This window comes from Lagenorhynchus albirostris, chromosome 1 (assembly GCF_949774975.1).
Source record: "Lagenorhynchus albirostris chromosome 1, mLagAlb1.1, whole genome shotgun sequence".
In the NCBI taxonomy this organism is placed as follows: Eukaryota; Metazoa; Chordata; class Mammalia; order Artiodactyla; family Delphinidae; genus Lagenorhynchus; species Lagenorhynchus albirostris.
In genome coordinates this window covers 123,666,688-123,689,518 of record NC_083095.1, presented here as the reverse complement: position 1 = coordinate 123,689,518, position 22,831 = coordinate 123,666,688, and the positions used below count along the sequence as shown (strand labels likewise).

At 38.8% G+C, this 22,831-nt stretch overlaps 1 protein-coding gene across 7 annotated transcripts in view; it reads left to right on the top strand.

Moving 5' to 3' along the window:
• The window catches only part of DPP8 (dipeptidyl peptidase 8), a 57,196-nt gene extending 38,885 nt beyond the window's left edge, over window positions 1–18,311 (top strand). For 2 of the 7 annotated variants that reach the window (XM_060152122.1, XM_060152115.1), the window contains exons 15-21: window positions 489–624; window positions 1,725–1,870; window positions 7,739–7,885; window positions 9,095–9,247; window positions 10,518–10,660; window positions 11,792–11,903; window positions 14,138–18,311. In XM_060152122.1, the coding sequence (XP_060008105.1) occupies window positions 489–624; window positions 1,725–1,870; window positions 7,739–7,885; window positions 9,095–9,247; window positions 10,518–10,660; window positions 11,792–11,903; window positions 14,138–14,260 (960 nt within the window). In that variant the 3' untranslated portion in view covers window positions 14,261–18,311. Of the gene's footprint in view, window positions 1–488; window positions 625–1,724; window positions 1,871–5,176; window positions 5,312–7,738; window positions 7,886–8,295; window positions 8,459–9,094; window positions 9,248–10,517; window positions 10,661–11,791; window positions 11,904–14,137 lie in introns of those variants that run through there. The other 5 variants (XM_060152131.1, XM_060152139.1, XM_060152150.1 and 2 more) reach the window with 5 other exon arrangements.
• Window positions 18,312–22,831: the final 4,520 nt, after the last annotated feature.

Genomic DNA, 22,831 nt, shown 5'->3' with positions numbered 1-22,831 from the left:
TTAAGTCCCTGTTTGAAAAGGGTTTCCTGTCATATAAAAAACCCTCTATTCGGGCTTCCCTGGTGGCGCAGTGGTTGAGAGTCCGCCTGCCGATGCAGGGGACACGGGTTCGTGCCCCGGTCCGGGAAGATCCCACATGCCGCGGAGCGGCTGGGCCCGTGAGCCATGGCCCCTGAGCCTGCGCGTCCGGAGCCTGCACATCCGGAGCCTGTGCTCCGCAACGGGAGAGGCCACAACAGTGAGAGGCCCACATACCGCAAAAAAAAACCAAAAAAAAACAACCCTCTATTCATGTAATACTCCTTTTCAGTAATGTGAAAATTGGTGAAGTTGGCCTGCAAAAACCTTATACTTAACTTTAGAATTGTATATGTGTATAAATGGTCAGACTCTTACCATACTCCAGCTGTAGCATTAGTGCACATGTAGCAACAGATAACCTTTTTTACTTTTCCCTGGGGAAAAGTAATTGTTTTTCCTTTCTCTAGCATTGTGACTTCTTTATAAGTAAGTATAGTAACCAGAAGAATCCACACTGTGTGTCCCTTTACAAGCTCTCAAGTCCTGAAGATGACCCAACCTGCAAAACAAAGGAATTTTGGGCCACCATTTTGGATTCAGCAGGTACTCATTTCCCTGAGCCTGATCTTAAGTAGGATTAGTACATTAGGGCACTAAACCTGTGTCATATGTCCACATTTCCTGAACAGAGTCTTCCCGTCTCTTACCACCACCTGTCCCTGAGCTGCTGGGTTCCTGATTGATCCCATCCCTCCTAGTCTATCAATTATCAAATAAGACTGGTTACCTCCTACTCCAGGCAGGAGCAAGTCTGGAAGGCCTTTTTGAAAATAAGATTAAAATAGTCAAGATACCAGCTAGGAAGTGATTTATTCACATGTTTGGATGAGTTCCCAGATAAACAACTGAATTTGAAGATAATATATACTGAACTAGTAAGACACTTGGGAAGGGAAGCTGCAGCTTTAAGGAATACCCAACTGGTCACTTTCTTAAACTTCTACAGCACTTGTAATGGCCATCTTAATAAAAGATAGAACATTCATTCTGTATGGGAGTGAAGAGCACTGTGAATTACCTATTTTTAAAATGCTTGATTTCTTAAACATGAAGAATGGACTAATTTTTTATATCTTTTAATTCATTTTGTCCCCAAATCCTTTTTTCCTGTTAGGTATTTTCACTCATAAATACCTCCTAAGGGATTAAGAAATTAGTGCAAATCCACAAGGTATAAGTATGTTCTGATGTCCACAATCAGGATTTGTAATATGGTGATGATCTCTGCTTAAACTGTAACATCATCCAGTATACACAGATTTAGTATAGGTCTGTATCGCTTTGGAAAACCAATTGATTAAGTTAATTTGTGGTTTCAGTTTCCCATCAGGTATATGGCTTAACCATCAATAAGTTACACAAACCGAGCACAAAGTATTTGTGTTCTGCATGTAAATACCTCCTGGGCTCCAAGGATTATTCATAATACTTTGTGTCTGCTTCTCAAGTGGATAATTTGATATGTTCATTAGATTTCCTTTTTTAAAGATAACTTTGTGCTTGATTTCTTGCTTATCATCTGAAGGGGGGGAATGGTTAGTTATTTGTGTATAGGGTGGTGGGTTTATAGTATCTTTTCCTTGCTCTCAGATTGCTGAGCTCCCATAAGAACTCCTTATACAGACTGTGTTACCTCCTCTCAGGTCCTCTTCCTGACTATACCCCTCCAGAAATTTTTTCTTTTGAAAGCACTACTGGATTTACATTGTATGGGATGCTATACAAACCTCATGATCTACAACCTGGAAAGAAATACCCGACTGTGCTGTTTATATATGGTGGTCCTCAGGTGGGCATATTTACATACATATATGTGTGTGTGTGTGTTTTTTCATTTTCTTTTTCTTTTTTTTAGGTGATTTGTTTTTTAAATGTCTGGTCAATTGTTTCAGTTAAGATTTGAACATTGCTGAGCCTCTGCTATTATTCACTCTGGCTTATGCTCTAATTATCCAATTTAGGAGTTCAGGAAGCTGGGTTTTGTTAGATAGCTAACTCGAAAATCAGTGTCAATTTCTTCTTTTTTCTTTTGGCCACACCATGCGGTTTGTGGGATCTTAGTTCCCCGACTAGGGATCAAACCCAGGCCCTCGCCAGTGAAAGCACAGTCTTAACCACTGGACCGCCAAGGGAATTCCCTCAATGTCAGTTTCTTAATTTACAGTGAGGACTATAACTGTCATGGAGAATGTAGTATGTCAGTAGGTAAATATGTTGTTTTGTAGGTAGAGAACTTGTTTTGGAAATGATTTTAAATAATTAAATGTCTTGGTAAATAAAGAGTTTTAACAGATATTTTTGAAAGCCTTGGTAGCCTAATGAATTCCATCTCTTCATTCTAAGGCCACATCTCTCAAGAAAGCTATAATACTTTTATCAGCTAGTTAAGGCAACTGCTATACTACTATTCAGCACTGTAAGAAGTTTACACCTTGATTTTCTTGTTTCCACCTTAAGTATTAGCATGTGAATATTAAGCAAATTTTACTGTCAGAGTAAAGTATTTTGGATAGGTGAATTGGTAAATTGGTAATTTTTTTAATGTTTAATCTTGGTTATATATCTTACATTGAGACCCTGTAGAAATTAGAATATAATTACAATGTTTTTCTAATAGAACTCTCTTGGACTCAGTAAATATCCTTTATAATTATACCCAGTTATTCAGATCTGGAAATGTATCTAGATGTAAAGTTATCCAAAAAATAAAAGTAACTACATAAGCCATAACATCTCAGCAATAACCGTCATATATCAAGTTAAATCACTTTGCCATTGTTTAGTGTGTTTTACGAACAAAACGTGATTCACATTTGTATAATTGTCATCTACACATAAATTATGAAAGAATTAAATTAGACTTCTCTTAAAAACTTTGAACTAAATCTTTGTACATTTAAAAAAAAGGTGTAATACAGGGCTTCCCTGGTGGCACAGTGGTTGAGGGTCCGCCTGCCGATGCAGGGGACACGGGTTTGTGCTCCCGTCCGGGAGGATCCCACATGCCGCGGAGCGGCTAGGCCCGTGAGCCATGGCTGCTGAGCCTGCGCGTCCAGAGCCTGTGCTCCGCAACGGGAGAGGCCACAACAGTGAGAGGCCCATGTACTGCAAAATAAATAAAAATAAATAAAAGGTGTAATACAAAGAAATTCAGGAGACAAATTACAGGACACGCTCAGAAACTTTACATGTTTTGTTATATTATTTTGATATTATGACTAAGTAAGAAGGGTGTTTCTCCTTCCCAATGAAGAAATGATATATAAGATATGTGGAAAACACACTATAAAAACTAGCTGGTTATTTATATTTTTAATACTAAAGGACTCCTTATATTAGTAATTAAGTTTAAAAAGTCTAAGCCATATGAAAAGGTAGTATCACTAAGCATTAGGGAAATGCAAATCAAAACCACAATGAGATACCACCTCACACCCCTTAGGATAGCTATTATCAAAAAAAAAAGGAAAATAATAAATATTGGTGAGGGTGTAGAAAAATTGGAACTCTAATATGTTGCTGATGGGAATGTAAAATGATGCAGCTGCTATGGAAAACAATATGACAGTACTTCAAAAAGTTAAACATAGAATTATAATCTGATCCAGCAATTCCATTTCAGGATGTATACCCAAAAGAATTCAAAGCAAAAACTCAAACAGATACTTGTACACCAGTGTTGATTGCAACATTATTCATAATAGCCAAAAGGTGGAAGCAACCCCAGTGTCCGTTGATAGATGAATGGGTAAACAAAATGTGGTATGTAGAGGAATATTATGCAGCCTTTTAAAAAAAAAAGGAAATTCTGACTCGTACTACAGCATGGATGAACATTGAGCTCACTGTGCTAAGTAAAATAAGCCAAGCACAGAAGGATAAATATTATATTTTTCCACTTGTATGAGGTACCTAGAAGAAGTAAATTCATAGAGACAGAAAGTAGAATAGAGGTTGTCAGGGACTGGGGAGGGATAGGGAATTATTGTTTAATAGGTTTGAAGTTTCTGTTTGGGATGATGAAAAAGTTCTGGAAATGGATAGTGATGATGGTTGCACAGCAGTGTGAATGTACTTAATACCACTGAATTATATACACTTAAAATGGTTAAAATGCATGTTTTACCATAATAAAGTCCTCGCCATGCAGTAAAAACAAAATTCTTTAATTGTTTGGAGTACTTTATGAATACAACTGCATTTTTTTGCACTTATAGAACAGTTTCTTTCTCAAAGTGTTCTTTGGAAGCATTCAAATTTGGTGAGGCCACAGGAGAATCTGCTATTCAGTTTGCAGGGAGATTTCCCCATAACACTTTGCATGATAGAATGCATTTGGCACTTCAACCCACTGGGAGGTCATTCATCCTTGTGTTTGATGACCATGTGGATTAGTTACGAAGAGGCTCCATAATGTAAGATCAGATCTTTCTAATAGCACACAATAACCTTGCAAAATTTGATTAAATCACATAAGTGGTCCAAACCTTTTTTTTCTTGGTGTATATTCAGGTCAAAGTGGGAATCTTTTTTTTTTTTTTTTTTTTTTGCGGTACGCGGGCCTGTCACCGCTGTGGCCTCTCCCGTCGCAGAGCACAGACTCCGGACGCGCGGGCCCAGCGGACGCGGACACGGCCACGGGCCCAGCCGCTCCGCGGCATGCGGGATCCTCCTGGACCGGGGCACAAACCCGTGTCCCCTGCATCGGCAGGCAGACTCCCAACCACTGCGCCACCAGGGAATCCCCCAAAGTGGGAATCTTTTGAATAACAACAATGCCACAATTCATAACGTGAGGTGAATTACTTCATCGCTAAATGCAGCAACGTCTGTAGTCGGACAAAAGTGAAACCAAGGAAAGCAACAAATATTTCCCATTAAAGTCATCAAGGCTTAGTTCTTTAAACTTTTCATTGATAACAGTAGTGTGTTTAAAAATGTTTATTTAAAAAAAAATGTTTATTTAGCAAATATTTATAATACTTCCTATGTGCCAGACACTGTTCTGCAAACATAAATGCACAAGAGAGCAAGTTAAAATAGCAGAACACAGGTTTTGAAGAATTGATACTGAAGAAAACTTCTGAATTCTTAGTGCTAAAGGGCATTATGTTTAAGTACCTCCTTCTAAGAAGAAGCAGGCCTGGAGGCTGCAAAGGCAGAAACACTGGCTCTGGGGGAGAATGTTGTATCAGGCAATTGAGGCCATCTTCTGTGATTGACAGCAGGCAAAGAAGTGAGTTATTTTTCTTATATGTTCATATATGTGTTCCTTGCCTAATAATTCTTTTTTCAGCTCCCTCCCTTTAAAAACAAGCACTTTTGCCCACCAAACCCCTCCTCCCGAGGTAGACAGGGAAAACATCACTCTCTTGTCTCTGTTTTTCATTCATTCAGCAAATAGTTACTGAGTTCCTATTATGTACCAGGCACTATTCTAGGCAGTGAGGATACCACAGTGAACAAGTCAGACTAATGTCCCACCCTCATGGAGATTAATGAGGAAAATAATAAACAAGCAGACATATAAATTATATAACTTCATATAATGGAAGTGTTATGAATAATTGTTGGGAAAGAGGATGGCAAAGTGACTAAAATGAGGGTTCTGACTGGAAGGTCAGGGAAGCTCTCTGAGGTTGCAGAGGATGAGAAGGGATGAGCCATGTTAAAGATCTGAGGGCAGAGCATTGTAGACAGAGGGAACAGTAAATGTTAATGTGTCCTGGGGTTAGAACCAACTTGATATAGTTAGTGGTAAGGTTAGAGTGCAGTGCTCAAGGGGGGAAATGGTATGAGATGAGGTCACAGAAATAGCCAAGAGCTAGATAATGTAGTGTCTCAAAGGCAGTGGTAAGGAGTTTAGATCTTACTCTGATCTAAACCCCCTGCCATTAGGAGGACCAAAGCTATAAAGTCATACCTGATTTACATTTTTAAACATCGTCCTGTTGCTGTGAGAACAGACTATACGGAGGACAAGTATAGAAACAGAAAGACCAGTTTGACAGTTGTTGCAGTGGCGCTAAACATCCGAAAGTTCAAAAGGAGAAGGTTCTTTATACCGCCACTGCCAGTCTAGCCCATTCAATGCTCAGTGGGTATTTATTGAGTGAAGACAGCATCGATGTTTATTTTAACTCCTGGCTGGCTTGGTTTTCCCATTGGTTTCAGCCAGAGAACACTTCCTCAATTTTGCCAGAACCTTTTTTTGTTTGTTTATTATCTACCTTAGTATCCACCAAACCTTGAACTTCTGTAACTTTCTGCCCATTAATTAAAGTCTTCTTTTCACCAGAGAGTATATTTCTGGTAAAGCCCAAACTACATTTAATTTCTCAGTCATTTTGAAGTATAGTTTCTAGGGCAATAAAGATATTTAAGAATTATTCTACCTTTTGCACTGATTTGTGTAGCAGGAAAAAAGAAGCTGACTGGTCATAGTAATTCATTAAAATACTTCAGTTTTCCCTCTACTGGTCAGAGACAATCCCAGAAGAGACAGGTAGGGAGAAAAAATGATCTTATTCTGTCATTTGAATGATACAATTCTTCCTCAGGGTAGAAGTAATCATTTTAGTAATTTTTTCTATGGGGTAGGTTAAATCACTTATCTTGTATGTAGTTAGTATCTAGCTTATAATTTTAAAGTCTGTAGTTACTCAGTAATTCCTCAGAACTTTGAGTGTGAAGTTAAGAAAGAAAAGAAGTAACATGAACATGAAAAGATTTAATTTAAAAGTAAATAAGGGGACTTCCCTGGTGGTGCAGTGGTTAAGAATCCACCTGCCAGTGCAGGGGACATGGGTTCAAGTCCTGGTCCGGGAAGATCCCACATGCTGCAGAGCACCTAAGCCCATGTGCCACAACTACTGAGCCTGTGCGTTAGAGCCCACGAGCCACAACTACTGAGCCCGCGTGCCACAACTAGTGAAGCCCACACACCTAGAGCCCGTGCTCTGCAACAAGAGAAGCCACTGCAGTGAGAAGCCCGCACACCACAACTAAGAGTAGCCCCCGCTCGCTGCAACTAGAGAAAGCCCAGGCACAGCAACGAAGACCCAACACAGCCAAAAATAAATAAAATAAGTTAATTTAAAAAATAAAAATAAATCAGGGAGGGCTTCCCTGGTGGCGCAGTGGTTGAGAGTCCCCCTGCCAATGCAGGGGACACGGGTTCGTGCCCCGGTCCAGGAAGATCCCACATGCTGCGGAGAGGCTGGGCCCGTGAGCCATAGCCGCTGAGCCTGCACGTCTGGAGCCTGTGCTCCGCAACGGGAGAGGCCACAACGGGAGAGGCCCGCGTACCGCAAAAAAATAAATAAATAAATAAATAAATAAATAAATAAATCAGGGAGAGGGGGAGGAGGGGAATTGCTAATCAATGGGCATAAAAAATTCTTAATTATGCAAGATGAATAAATTCTAGAGATCTGCTGTCCAACATTGTCCTATGATTAACAATACTGTATTGTACACTTAAAATTTTAAGAGGGTCCATTTCATGTTGTGTTCTTGCCACAAGAAAATAATTTCATTTTATAGGCAAAATAATGTTAAAAATTGAAGCTTTCTATTTTTTGCAGCATCCTGCCTCTCTTATGCTTTTGTATGCTGCCATATAATAAATTTCACTGAAGTTGTATTTCTTCCTCAGGTGCAGTTGGTGAATAATCGGTTTAAAGGAATCAAGTATTTCCGATTGAATACCCTAGCCTCTCTGGGTTACGTGGTTGTAGTGATAGACAACAGGGGATCCTGTCACCGAGGGCTTAAATTTGAAGGCGCCTTTAAATATAAAATGGTGTGTGAACATACAAACATTTTTCTTTTAAAGACATTTACAATTTTTGGTGCATTGTTTAGTGTGAAATCCCAGAGAAGGAGTTGGGGGAAGGCACTGTGAGTGTGTGTGCACGTGTGTGCATGTGAGCATGTGTTATGGTTTGGGGGTGGGAGGGAAGGTACAACTTGATATTCACTAGGCTATTCATGTCTACCTATATGTAAATTTGGGGAGCTGAGATAGAACCACTTTTATATAGAAACCCCCTCTCTTTCTATTTTTTATGTCCAGTTTAGCCACAAGCCAGTCCATTTAGTTTTCAGCATCCTGTACACTATTAGGAATAATTGAGATTTGTTCTGTCCTCTGTGAAGAGAGAAACCAACTGGTTAGTGCCTTCCTTGTGACAAGCCTCTTTCTCTCTACAGGAAGCTTTAAATGCTACCTTTTAGAGATGCCCCATGTCCTTTCTGCTGCTTTGGGAAATGATGAGAATCCGATGTTCCTTTTGCACAGTAAGGCAGTTACTGTGTTTGCCAGTGTATTGGACATGCTGAGTAAGACATGGGGATTTTCTCCCACAGCCAGTTCTTTGACCTTATGTTGTATTCTCATGTAAGTTTTTGTTTTTATTTTTGTTTTTGGCTCAGTGAAGTGAGATTGTGTGCACTGGCAGGCCTAGTAATACAGACAGGGTGGTGGCGATAGGAATTAGGACTATACAGGACTTTAAAGAAATTGTATGTTCAGTTCCTAGAGGTAGGTGATAGGGAAATAGGATAATGCGTCAAGAGTGATTCCCTCTGCTTTATTACATTAAGTTTTAAAAAGGAGAGGTAATATTAGTCAACCACTTAAGAGGGCTAATTTTTTATCTTTGGGTGTAGGAAGGCTTGTTACAAGGAAGATGCTGACCTCTTAGCAGACAACAGAACAAATGGAAATGGGAAATACCCATACGGCAAGGGACATTTTGGGTCACAGTAGGAAAGAACTTTATGACTAAGGGGTAACTAAACTCTAGGACAGGCTAGCAACAGAAGCTATAGGCTCCTATCTCTAGAGTTAAAAATTTTTTTTTCGAGCAACAGAATTTCCATTGATAATGAGTTCTTATCTAAAAAAACTACAGGTATTTTTAGTAAGAACATCTATCAGCTTTAAAAGCACTCTTATAATAAGATTTTTATTTATCAGAATCAGTGAAATGCTCTCCATTTTTTACAGGGTCAAATAGAAATTGACGATCAGGTGGAAGGACTCCAATATCTAGCCTCTCAATATGATTTCATTGACTTAGATCGTGTGGGCATCCATGGCTGGTCCTATGGAGGATACCTCTCCCTGATGGCATTAATGCAGAGGTCAGATATATTCAGGGTATGTGATTTCCTATGGTACTTCTTTTTGCAATAAGCGTAGAATTTTCTATAAATTGAGATATGAGGAAATGCAAATTTTCTGAAGGTTTACAGAGTTGACAGTACTGTGAAATGTTAGGGTTTGTGTGTTTAATAGCCGTGTGAAATAATAGATATATCTTGTCAACTCGTGAGATATGTTTACGTATCTTTATCTACATTTATCTATATAAAATAATTGTCAACTTGATCAGTTACTGGCTATTTATAGACATATGCCAAAGATTATGGGAGATAGTCATGATTAGTAAAACACACATTCATATTGGGTTGTTCTTATTTGTGTAATTGTTGGACTACAACCTCTGAGGGCAGGGATCTGTCTGCCCTATGCTGTATCCTCAGCTGCCAAGCACAATGCTTGGCACATAGTCGGTCCTAAGTAAATCTGTACTGAATGAATAAACTATGAAATATGTAAACAATGATTCCAATTCTATAAACAGCTTCTTAGAAAAATATGTTACAAGAAAATATAAAATGATGCTAACAGTTGTTAAGGGAATGGGAATTATGAGTGGCATTTTTCTTTTTAATATTTCAATAACATTTTATTTTACAGTGAAAATTTTTTATTTTTTAAGAATAAAAACTATAGGGTTTTTGTTCTTACATGTATATTAAGATAATCTTTATTTATAATAACCACAAAATGAACTCTGAATACTGCCATAATTTTCCCAGGCTTGCAGCTGTCAAGAAAGTAATTACAGTATTTAAATCAATATTTAAATATAAAACTGTGTGTGGGAGACTTAAAATGAGGCAAGTATTTAGTGCTTAAATATATTTCATTCATTGTTTTAATTCTGTACTGCCAACAGAAGCTAAAAAAAAAAAAGAAAAAAGACTGCTTTTTCCTATATAAAGCTGACACTTGTCCCATATTTTTTTCCCCAGGAGCAGGAATAAATTTACACTGAGGCATTCATATGTTCTAGTTCAGCCTCCCCTTTTAACAGAGGCCCATGTTTATATTTCATCTAGCCCAGGTTAAGGATTTGGTGTGTGGCACATCTGTGGAACATGAAGCTAACTGACTCACAAAGTATCAAATCCTTGACCTTCGCACTCCCCTTTGATTTTCTGAGTTGCCTGAGACCATGTATGCTCCAGTCATGGGGCTAAAGCCTAAGGATAATTTTAGCCTGTAAATTTGCAGTTACAGACTCTCAGTGCTAGCCATTCTTTTCTGGACCACACTTGACTGTCACTGTTATCTTATGCAGGTTGCTATTGCTGGGGCCCCAGTCACTCTGTGGATCTTCTATGATACAGGCTACACGGAACGTTATATGGGTCACCCTGACCAGAATGAACAGGGCTATTACTTAGGATCTGTGGCCATGCAAGCAGAAAAATTCCCCTCTGAGTAAGCTTAAGCTTTAAAATTAAAATTATAAATTTAAAATTGTATCTTTAAAAATTGTCTTTAATAATGAAAACTATAAGCATGACAAAACCAAAGCTAATATTTTATAGAGTACTAGAAGACATAGCTGTTTGTCAAAGCTTAATTATAGGCCAGTTCATATAATTTGGGTTTTTTTACAAGTTATATTTGAAGCAGTTGCTTAAGTGATAAAAGAAGCTTAATTAAGTACACAACTGTTTCAAGGTGGAAAAAATTCCATTTCTGCTTACGTATATTTTGCAAGTAACATATATGATTTTTCTTTTTCTAGGGACATGCTATAATTATTGATGTGTGCTAATATCTTAATAGGAAATAGAACACGATTTAATTAAAATATTTTTTCTTGGGGGGCTTCCCTGGTGGCGCAGTGGTTGAGGGTCCGCCTGCCGATGCGGGGGACGTGGGTTCGTGCCCCGGTCCGGGGGGATCCCACGTGCCGCGAAGCAGCTGGGCCGGAGCCTGTGCTCGGCAACGGGAGAGGCCACGGCAGTGAGAAGCCCGTGTACCGCAAAAAATATATATATATATATTTTTTCTTTACATGTAGCATCTGGTTAATATATTACTAATTTAATATTGAAATGCTGAATCCTTTTTTTAAATAAATTTATTTATTATTATTTTTTTTAATTTTGGCTGCCCTGGGTCTTCGTTGGTGCGCGCAGGCTTTCTCTAGTTGTGCAGAGCGGGGGCTACTCTTCGTTGCGGTGCGCGCGCTTCTCATTGCGGTGGCTTCTCTTGTTGCGGAGCACGTGGGCATGTGGGCTTCAGTAGTTGTGGCACGTGGGCTCAGTAGTTGCGGTTTGCGGGCTCTAGAGCGCAGGCTCAGTAGTTGTGGCACACGGGCTTAGTTGCTGCATGGCATGTGGGATCTTCCCATACCAGGGCTCAAACCCATGTCCCCTGCATTGGCAGGCGGATTCCTAACCACTGCATCACCAGGGAAGTCCCAAAATGTTGAATCCTTATTCTAATATTACAGTATAAGGAAGTTAACGTAGTTAGTTGTGATTAGTTTTAAGGAGTTAAGTGGTTTTCCCAAATACTCTTATTTTGCCTAATCCTCTGATATTTCCATTTTTCCAGACCAAATCGTTTACTACTCTTACATGGGTTCTTGGATGAGAATGTCCATTTTGCACACACCAGTATATTACTGAGTTTTTTAGTGAGGGCTGGAAAGCCATATGATTTACAGGTGAGTTCTTTTACAGTTTCTGATTAAAACAGCCATGATTAGTGATTGGTTACTTTGAAATATAATAAAGTATGGAGTAAGGTTGAATTTTCAGCTGTGGCCACTCTCTGCTTAAGAGAACTAAAATAATAGGCATAGTTAGTAGTGCCTCTAGTTAGATAAAAATTAAGATCCTGTGGAAGTCAGGATGAAAATTGTCCTATCAGATTACATGACTTGCGTATCTGTATCTGCTTTCAGTTTGTAATCATGGACAAGATGACAGGAGTCCATTCACTATCCTCCTTTGCTTTTCTTCTTCCTCTTGGAAGGGTAAAGAAATGCTAGTTGATTTCATTGTTATAAAGGATTTTTAGGACCTGATTACAAGGTCTTTTAATTTTCTTCCGTTTTATATTGACATTGGAGCAGAAACCAACAAGTTACTTACCTCCATTGCTCCATTACTCAAAAAAAAGCTTTTAAGAGAAATTTTTCCTCCTTTCTTCCTCGTTTCTACTCCTTACACAGATTGTTCTCATAAGAAATGAAAAATATTACTTTTCCCTTTTTTGTGTTTCAGTTGACATTTATGTAGGTAAACTATGAGATATTTGTCTATAGCAGCAGTTTTCAAGCGTTTTGGTCTCAGGACCCTTTTATATACCAAAAAGCTTTTGTTTATGTGAGTTATGTCTATCAGTATTTCTCATATAAGATATTGACTAAGAAAATTTTAAAATATTCATTTATTTATTTAAAATTAACAATAATAAACTATTACATGTTAACACAGATCACATTTTTAATGGAGGAGAAAATTTTTCAAGACAAAACAATTTACTGAGAAAGTTAGCACTGTTTTACATTTTTCTAAATCCCTTTAATCTCTGGCTTAATAAGAAATACATCTAGATTCTCGTATCTACTTCCACATACAATCTGTTGTGAAATGTTGTTTTGGCTAAAGTAAATGAAGAAATTTTGGCCTCACAAAATATGTAATTAAGAAATGGGAGTAATATTTTAGCTTTTTCAGATAATCATGGATATTCTTCTTTGTTGCTACACCAAAACTGAACAAATGGTAGTTTCTTAAAGGTTAGTCTTAGTGTGGAATCTGAAACCATATCTGTAAACTTTTCATACTCTGCTACATTACAATCTGTTGGATCTCGTACTTCAAATGGATCTTTTACCCATGCATTGGTCATCTGGAAAATATTGGTTCACTTCTAAGTGTTGATCCACTTAATCATACAATATTTTTTAAATCATATACATTGATATTACCACTGATCTCAACAGAAAATTCTCCAAGTATTGAGAAGCTCATGAGCTAGGAGTGGTAGATGCAAGTTTTCCAAAATTCTAATTTTCATTTAAAAGCTCAAAATTTATCATTGGCAACAAATACTGTCAATGTTGTCCTTGAAGTGACTGGCTCACATCATTTTTAGAAAATGTTTGCCAGATAGCCAAGTCTGAATCACCATAGTTGTCATTCTTTCAAGTGAAAAATGGAGTTCCATTTAAAAACTCAGTTGTAGGGACTTCCCTGGCTATCTAGTGGTTAAGACTCCGTTCTTCCACTGCAGGGGGCGTGGGTTCGATACCTGGTCAGGGAACTAAGATCCCGCATGCTGTGCGGCAGGGCCAAAAGAAAAAACAAAACAAAACTCAGTTGTACAAGTCCTTTTCCTTGAGACATCGTGTAGCAGAAGTGCTTTATGCCTTCTTCCCATCTTATCACCACAGAATATAAAAAGACCTCTGCTTAAGGGTTGCAACTTAACAAAATTCTAATTTTTACTACTACTTAAGGGAAACTGGCATTTTTTCTTGTTTACTACAAGTGTATGTCACTGCCTTGATTCATGCTAAGGCACCAGCACTTTTACCCACCATTGCCTTTCATTATCAGTGCAAATGCCAACACAGTGAATAAAGGCAAATAATATCTTATTTTTGATCTGAAAGTAAATATGACCTTGTGTATCCCTGGAAAGAGTTCTGAGGACCCCAGAAGTCTGCAAACCACACTTGGAGAACCACTGATCCTTCTGTAAGCTTAGTGGTACATAGGGAATTATAAAAAGAGAAGGCCCTTTAGATAGGATATATGTGTATAATATCTTGGAGAAGCTCTGCTCCATGTTATTAATTCTGTTGAAAATCTCTGGAAAGCTTTGGAAGGAGATGTATTCCTAAATTCTTATTTTGTGTATTTTGATTTTGTTGTTGTTGTTTTTAAGATCTATCCTCAGGAGAGACACAGCATAAGAGTTCCTGAATCTGGAGAACATTATGAACTGCATCTTTTGCACTACCTTCAAGAAAACCTTGGATCACGTATTGCTGCTCTGAAAGTGATATAACTTTGACCTGTGTAGAACTCTGGTATACACTGGCTGTTTAACCAGATGAGGAGGTTTAATTAGTAGAGAATTTATCATCACATTTTGGTACCTGCCACATAACATCTACTTCTGAAAGTATATTTGGTGCCATGCAGGTGTTTACAGCTTGTAGATAGTAATCTAATACCTTAACCATACACAAAATTAAATGATACATATTTCTAAGGGACCCAGCAATACCATGAGAATTACTGAAAGAAATAAGACATTAGTACCATGTATCCATACTACCTTATTTTCATTTTTAATAGCATTATGAAACCTCATGGACTTAATTAGTGTATTTTTACAGTATACTTCTGAATTTGTTAAAATATGATATTAGTGATTGGTTTGGTTCAATTCCAGAATCTCTGACTAGTTACAGATTTGATAGCACTTAAATGTAATTGAATAGCTTATACTACATTGCTTGGGGTGTATCCAGCATGTTATGAACTAATCACTATTAAACCTATGGCTTAACCGGTCATTAATGATTTTTCAAGGATAACTTAGTAGCCTCCTAAAGACACTTAATTTTGTTTCATTCAGACTCTGACCAGTTTTTAACCAATTTAAACTGTATCTAGTATAAATAGTTCTCTTTGATGATATGACCGAGTGGGTTTTTCCTTTCACATAAAGGCAAGTAACTGTATATGTAGCATGGATTTAATTAGTCTTATAATATTGATAATTACAGACAGGAAAGTTTTAATCAAATGATTAGAGCTTAAATATTTGCAGGCAATTTCTTTCACTTTAGGAAAAGAAAAAAGTACACATTCACTTGTATTTTTCAGAAAATTTAGTGGTGCCAGTTTCCATTGGGTATTTCCTCATTGAAATATTCCAGAGTTTTAGGGCAGTGGAGGGGAATTTTGGTGGGGTGGGGGAGACCAGAGTGTGGAGAACGGCAGGGAGAGGAGAAGGCAAGGGTCTGCTTAAGATCTAAGCAGAAGTATAATTTGACAAAAAATACTCATGAAAAAGTTTAGGAATTGAAATTTAAACTCCTAGAATATTAGTTAAGGAAACCAGATTAAGAAATCACACTCTTGCCAACACAGGTACAGACTAACATTATTCAGGGGAGGAAAAGTTCCTTAGAGTTACTTTTACAATTCTAATTCTAATTTTTTTAATTTTCTTCTTAATTTTGGAAACCTTACAAATTGAAACTTTCTTTAACCTTTTTAAATTATTTGAATATTATTTAGATATTGTGAGCTTAAAGAGTTTCCAGACAACCTCTTTACCATAAACTGATCCCCAGCAAGGCATGGCTCTCTTTTGCAATGTTCAAAGCTTATAAGTGAGTTCTTGAATGACCGTGACATTTTTCTGGTTTAGCCCTAGCAGTTGACTATTAAGGGAGCTCATAGTGCCGATTGGGATCTGCCATCTTAGAATCTTAGGGTGTTAGATGGGTCACATTGGAGCCAGTGGCAGAGAAGGCACCTATGAGTTTGACAAGCCTCAGTGTTTGGAAAGTACTTCTAAACAACACTCCAAAAAAAAAATTACTCTCTTCTTTCTCACCACTACAGAGAGAGTAGATTTCTGCCCTAGAGAGCACAGCCTCCATTAGTAAGGATGGTGACTGTGCATGAGATGTGGACTTCATCACTAAGGGCCGCATGGGAGGTGGGGGAGGTCCAGAGATGGCAGGGTGACCTGGTGGTGCTGTCTGTGGAGGGGGATTGGGTTTTGCTGTTTTTGTATTTATACTGTATAATAGGTACCACACTTTTCCCTGTGTCTGTATATGTATTGATTTTCTTGTTATGATATTTTCCCATGCCAATATTTGTTTATATTTTTTTCAATGTTAAATTAAATTGATTTGGGTAACTTTTCTTCCCCAAGAAAGTATTTTCCCCCATGACTTAAGTATGTATCTGATTACTGAAGATGGTTTTTGTCTAGGGACTAGTGGCATCTGACCATCTAACCTTATATAATATGCAAAGTAGAAATGCTATACAGTGGCTTTTATACAGCTACTCATTTGAAACCTCTTACCCAATAAGGCTGTTTCTTCAAAATGGCATCTCATATTTTATCAAAACAAACCTTAAAGAACCTCATGGACTCTTGAATTCACAGGTGTTTTCCTTTTGCATCTTGCCTTCTGCTTTCCTCCCATCACAAGGAATGCTTCTGTTATAATTCCCAGTCAGTTAAATGCCATTCTCCTTCCATAGGGGGAAAAATACCTGACTGAATTCGCTTACAGAAAGACAGCTCAACTGAATTTGATTTTAAAATCAATGTGGAAAACATCATAGTCAATTCAAGCAATCAGTAGAAATCTCACTAAAACTATTTGTACCCTGTGTTTGGGTAACAAACTAAAAGGCAAGAGTATAGCAGCATTTTTAGTGAGAACCAAAAAGCACTAGCTTAAACATCAAAGGGGGGTTTTGCAGGTTTGATAATTGGGTGCACTTGAACAACCATCAGTAGTTATGGTTGCTTCTGCGTTGTTGAGCAGTGGGACTCAAAATCTAAGATTCATCTGGGATGCTTATGAAAAGAAATGCAATCTTGAACCTCACTCTTAGAAATTTGGATTTTATTGATTTAAGTGGAGACCAGGAATCTGCATTTCTAACAAGCTTCCCAGGTGACTCTAAAGCAAGTCATTTGTGGGCTACTTTAAGAAACTCTTCTGCAGAGAATGAGTTGGATTAAGAAAATAATAGGTGATTTCTACACTGGACTGTTTGACAAGAACCTAAAACAATAGTCAAGATAGCTGCTCATCTGTGATGACTGTTGGCCCTTTTTTCACTCTGAAAAAAGCAGAAGGTATCATTAACTATATATCCCCTTGGTCTGGAGATTAATTTTGGAGTGAAGGTTTTTCTGTCTATGCCATTCCTGGCTTGTTTCCAAAGCCTCACAAGAGGATGAAGTCACAATGCATGCATTATTTTTCAGAAGAATGAGATATAGATATTGATGCTTACTTTGCTTGTTTTACTTCTTACAGAAGGTGTATCCCACCTCTCTGTGACAGTGTTCTCTCTTTAGGTGGAATGATTCCTATGAGATCTCTCATTATTACAGAATTGTAAAACTTTCAAGCTGTTTCATCTTTGGTATAATCTGGTGTTCTCATTATTTAGAGGAGGAAACCTCCATATAGAGAGAGGAGAAAATATACCCATGGTCACACAGCCAGTTAGTGTTTGGTTGGTGCTAGACTCCATCCAGATATCCTAACTCATGGTAGTTAAATGATATGTAGAAAAGGCAAATTTTTAAAGAAGTATTTATTAATATATTCCTATGAAACATTTTAAAGATAACATAAAATGGTTAATTTTTCCATTCTAAAGTAAATGCTAAGCATGCTTATTAATGAAGCAGTACTTCTAATTAGTATATGACATTCTGAAGTTAATTAAAATTGTTAACACTAAATGTGTCTTCCTTGGTGTAGTGGGGAGTTTGGGGATTGGGGTATAGAGTGCTTGCTTAAGCCTGGGAGCCCAAATTATAGCTGTTTAAAGTAAGCAATGAGACATGGCCATATCTAAACTAAGATATGTAAGGTGAGTGTCCATTCCCAGCAGACATAAAGGAATAAGGAAACTTTCCTGACTCCCACCTTCCGAACCCCAACCAGCCTCACCTAATCCATCTTGCACCCTGAAATATGGAGACATGTTAGTGCAAGGTGCTGGCTCTTGCTTTTCTTATTTCATCAAGAGACAGTTCTAGGTAATCATTTGAGAAGTCCCTCAGAGAGAGAAAAAGTATGTTTGTTTTTACATAACCCAAATACAAATTTATGTTGTATTCAGCACAGTTGGAGTTCAGGTCTTTAATTTTAGAACATAAAGTGCCTGCTGTTTTAAGCATTGACTTATATAAAAAGAACTGCATGTCTCACTCCAGTAAGTTTATGGGTTTTCTTATTTTCAGCTACATGGCTTTTAATCATGTAAAGTGAAACATTAGTTTTGTTGCATTTTATTACAGGTTCTTTGTTGCAATAAAGATGCTGCTAAAATAATTGATGTAAATGTCCCTTTTTCCCCATTCCCCCATTTGTACAATCTTTGCCTTGATTAGTGGCAACTGTGAGTGGTTAATACACACGAACAAGGTCATGTGCTTGCAGTGGCCAGCGGAGACTGCAAGGTGGTTACATGGGGTTTCTAGTATAAACACTAACTAAAAATGCATCCAAAGCCAGAGGGAGGTGTGCAGAGGCCTGCTTTGTACCTGTAAGTGGTTCCCGACAGCCAGCGTTGGTACTGCAAGGGTGGGTGGTGCTTGGAGCCAATGATTAACATAACCTCCCTGAGCAGCTAGGAGTTTGTCTGGAATGCCTCTTGGAGTTGACAGTGGTTTCTGCATGCTCCCCAGGAAATTTCAAGGGAGTTCAGTGTAATACTTTCTTCAGAGATTTCTTTGACAATTCTCTGGTCTTTTGAAGCTGTACTAGAGAAAGGGTAGGGGAAAGAAGCAGATGAACCCCTCTAAAACTAGTAAATTTGGGTTTGTCTAATAATCCAGAACAGACCCTCAATCTGGATTCTGTAATCCTCTAAAGTGGTATGCAGAATATTGCATGAATGAGTAGAGGTGTGTTCTGGGGAGAAGGGCTTTGGCATTATCAGATTCTCAAAGGGGTAATGATTTTTAAAAAAAACACTGCTATGTTATGTATTAGGGTCTTAAACTTTTAATTTGTATACAAAAATTCTTAGAAATAAAGATTATCTTTAAACAGGTTACTGCTATAGACCTATCCTTTTTACCTCATAACACATTAAAAAAAAAAAACATCTCTGTGACTCTGGGATAAACTGAGGTACACTGGGTTAACCTGTTGAGGTTGCTTGTCGCCAGAAGTGACCAGCCAGACTCGCCCAAACTGTAAAGAGATTAATACCTCAGCACACATATAATTCATTTATGGCACTCCAGATGGGAACATTTTATAGACTACTTTGGTCTCTTTAATTTAGCCAGGATTTATTGCTAATCAAAAATCAGCTTTCAGCTTTCAACCTGGCCATAAGCATCCTGCAAAGACTGTGCTGGCGGTACACACTTCCCAGTGGCTCTCGGGCTCCAGAGCCCTGTCAGAGCAAGTGTATGGTTTCGAGGCCTCTGGACGTCCCTCTAGCGTGACCTTACCCACGCAGTGGTGATGAGAAACAGGGATTGATCCCTTGGTGCTTTGGAGGGGAGCAGAGTCGAAACAACTGTAGTATGAGGATCCCATAACCACGACTTTATTTTGGGCTTGGAGTTGTTTGGGGAATCACCAGGATTTAAATACGTTAATCAGCCTAGTTCCACGAATCTGGTACCCTGGCCCTGCCACCCTGGAAGAGGTTGAACTCCCATTGAAATGGATTAGATGGGATTCAGCTCTGACGTAGGCAATGAGATTTTTGAGTTTGTGTGCTCCTTACTGAAAGATAACACGTTCTAAATTGGCTCCCAAACTTAAGTTCTTGAAATAGAAGTTCGGAAACAATTAAGATAGTTGTCCTTAGCCAGTTTCAGGAATCCACCCCCAACCCCACCCCCATCTTCACTAGAAAGGCACTCTGCAGAAGGGCAGAGTTTAACATTCTACTCACAGGTAACAATTATTTGCAGGAAGGTCCTCTGGCTGGGTAGGTTCTGGAAAACACAGTGCTCTTCTGTGAAATGGACTCTCCGTGTTGGCTTGGTTTCTGGGCATATGTATGGTCGTAGTTATATCCCTCAGCATGTGTGTGAGTGCCACTGTCTGTAGTTTCTTGGGTACTTAATGATGTGTTGCCTAGCCAGTTAATTGTTTTTCGTTGTCTCAACCGTCTATTCCTCCTTATTCCTGTCGCTGCTCCTACCTCAGTCTAGGACCTGTAATGTCATGCTGGGCTGCAGTAGAAGGTGAAGATTAAGAATTCCAAGTGACTTCAAAGAAGCAGTTCACAACTGTCATTCAGCAAATATTTAGTAACAATCATGTGCTAGGCCTGTGTAGGCCATGAGGAAACAAAGATGAAGAGGACACAGCCCTTGCCCTCAAGAGGTTCTCAGGACCAACTTCACCTCCCACCTCACTAGCACACCCGGTAGGACACCGACTTTTTTTTTTTTTTCTTTAATGCTTTCATTTTATTTATTTTTTTATACAGCAGGTTCTTATTAGTCATCAACTTTATACACATCAGTGTATACATGTCAATCCCAATCACCCAATTCATCCCACCCCCAGCACCCCGCGGCTTTCTCCCCTTGATGTCCATACGTTTGTTCTGTACATCTGTGTCTCAACTTCTGCCCTGCAAACCGGTTCATCTGTACCATTTTTCTAGGTTCCCCATATATGCATTAATATACGATATTTGTTTTTCTCTTTCTGACTTGCTTCACTCTGTATGATAGTCTCTAGATCCATCCACGTTTCAACAAATGACCCAATTTTGTTCCTTTTTATGGCTGAGTAATATTCCATTGTATATATGTACCACATCTTCTTTATCCATTTGTCTGTCGATGGGCATTTAGGTTGCTTCCATGACCTGGCTATTGTAAATAGTGCTACAATGAACATTGGGGTGCAATATGTCTTTTTGAATTATGGTTTTCTCTGGGCATATGCCCAGTAATGGGATTGCTGGATCATATGGTAGTTCTATTTTTAGTTTTTTAAGGAACCTCCATACTGTTCTCCATAGTGGCTGTATCAGTTTACATTCCCACCAACAGTGCAAGAGGGTTCCCTTTTCTCCACACCCTCTCCAGCATTTGTTCTTTGTAGATTTTCTGTTGATGCCCATTCTAACCCACTCACTTTCTTAAAGGCATGATAAATTAGCACTTTCCTATGCCAGTCCCTAATCAAATTCAAGTTGTACCGGACATTCAAGGCCCTGTGTCACCTGACCCAGCCTCACTTTCCCTCTGGGCTCTTCATTCACCCACAAGCATCCTGAAGTTTTCCTCTTTCAATTAGCAGAACGCATGCTTTGAGGCCAGACCCAGGTTCCTCTTGGCACCCTACAGAGCTTATATGGGAATCTACCCCACCTGATGTAGGTGATATTGCAAAATGGTACCAGCATCAGCTTTGGAGCCTGGCTTCAACCCTTATGTCTGCTACTTGATAGCTTTATGGGCTTGTGCATGTTTGTTTACATAACACTCTGATCCTCTGTTTCCTTAGGTGAGAAATGGGAATAATAACAGAACCCTCCTCAGTGGGTTATTGTGAGGATGAAATTTGTTTAATATACTATAAAGCACTTGGTGCCTGGCATGCAATAAAAGTGCTTAATAAAGATTATCTTAGATTTAGCACTTTATTTCATACCATACTGTTTGCCACTGATTTTGTTTCTGCCATTAGATTACAGACTGTGAGAGTAGGCACTGTATTATACTTGGTTAATTCTCCCCATCATGCCTATTATAGTCAGATATGTAGGAATCACTTATTAGGTACTTGAATACCAAAAACACTTTTAAATGAAAAAAATATTTTGACCTCCCCGACTTAGGATTATCTGATTGATAGGTTTAGGTTCCTGAGCACCCACCTACCGATTCACTTGTAAGACTGAAAGAAACAAAATTCTCCCCAGATTTAAGCTTTTAGGATTCCTTCTCTGAAATGTCATTGGAATTTTTATTCTTCGTTCCCCACTGAGGCTTTAGGTCTGGAGGAGTGGTGCTTCTCAGCCCTGGTTGCTGTCACAGTTGCTGGGAGAGCTTATTAAAACACTAATGGGGACTTCCTGGTGGTCCAGTGGGTAAGACTCCACACTCCCAATGCAGGAGGGCCGGGTTGAATCCCTGGTTGGGGAACTAGATCCCGCATGCATGCTGCAACTAAGAGTCCACACGCCACAACTAAAGATCCCGCATGCCACACGAAGACCCGGTGCAACCAAAATAAATAAGTAAATATTTTTTAAAAATACAAATAAAAATGCTGATGTCTGAGTCCTTCCTGGGATCAATTACATCAGCTTGGTGCGTGGGGAGGAGGTGGGCCATATTTTACTAATTTTTGATAAGCTCCTTAGGTGATTCTAATGTACAACCAGAGTAATGTACAACCTTTGAGGTAGAGCAATGAAAGACTGCATTCATGGAATGTAAGGGCCAGAATGGATTCTTAGAAATCATCTCATCTACTGCTTTACTTCACAGATGGAAAGCTGAGGCCCAGAGCTGGTAAGTGATTATACTGGAGCCATCCCAGCTGCTTAAAGAGAATCCACACTTGAGCCCAGGTCTTCTAGCTCTGTATTCACCTCCCAGAGCAATGTTCTCCCGAACCAGAGCTTAACAGAGAAATTTGCCAAAGTGAGGAAGCCGAGGCTGTGCTGCCTGGATGGCCCTGGCAGAGGTGGAGGGAGTAGAGGAGGCTATAGGGTCCCAGGCACCCCCACCCTTCTTTCATCCAGAGCAGCAACTTAGCTTTTCACTTATATGTGATTGGGGAAACTTGTTCTGCCGTTTAAAAGAAGAGGTCAAAAATCAGTGACTCCTCCCATCATTTTAGAGATGAGACTGAATCCC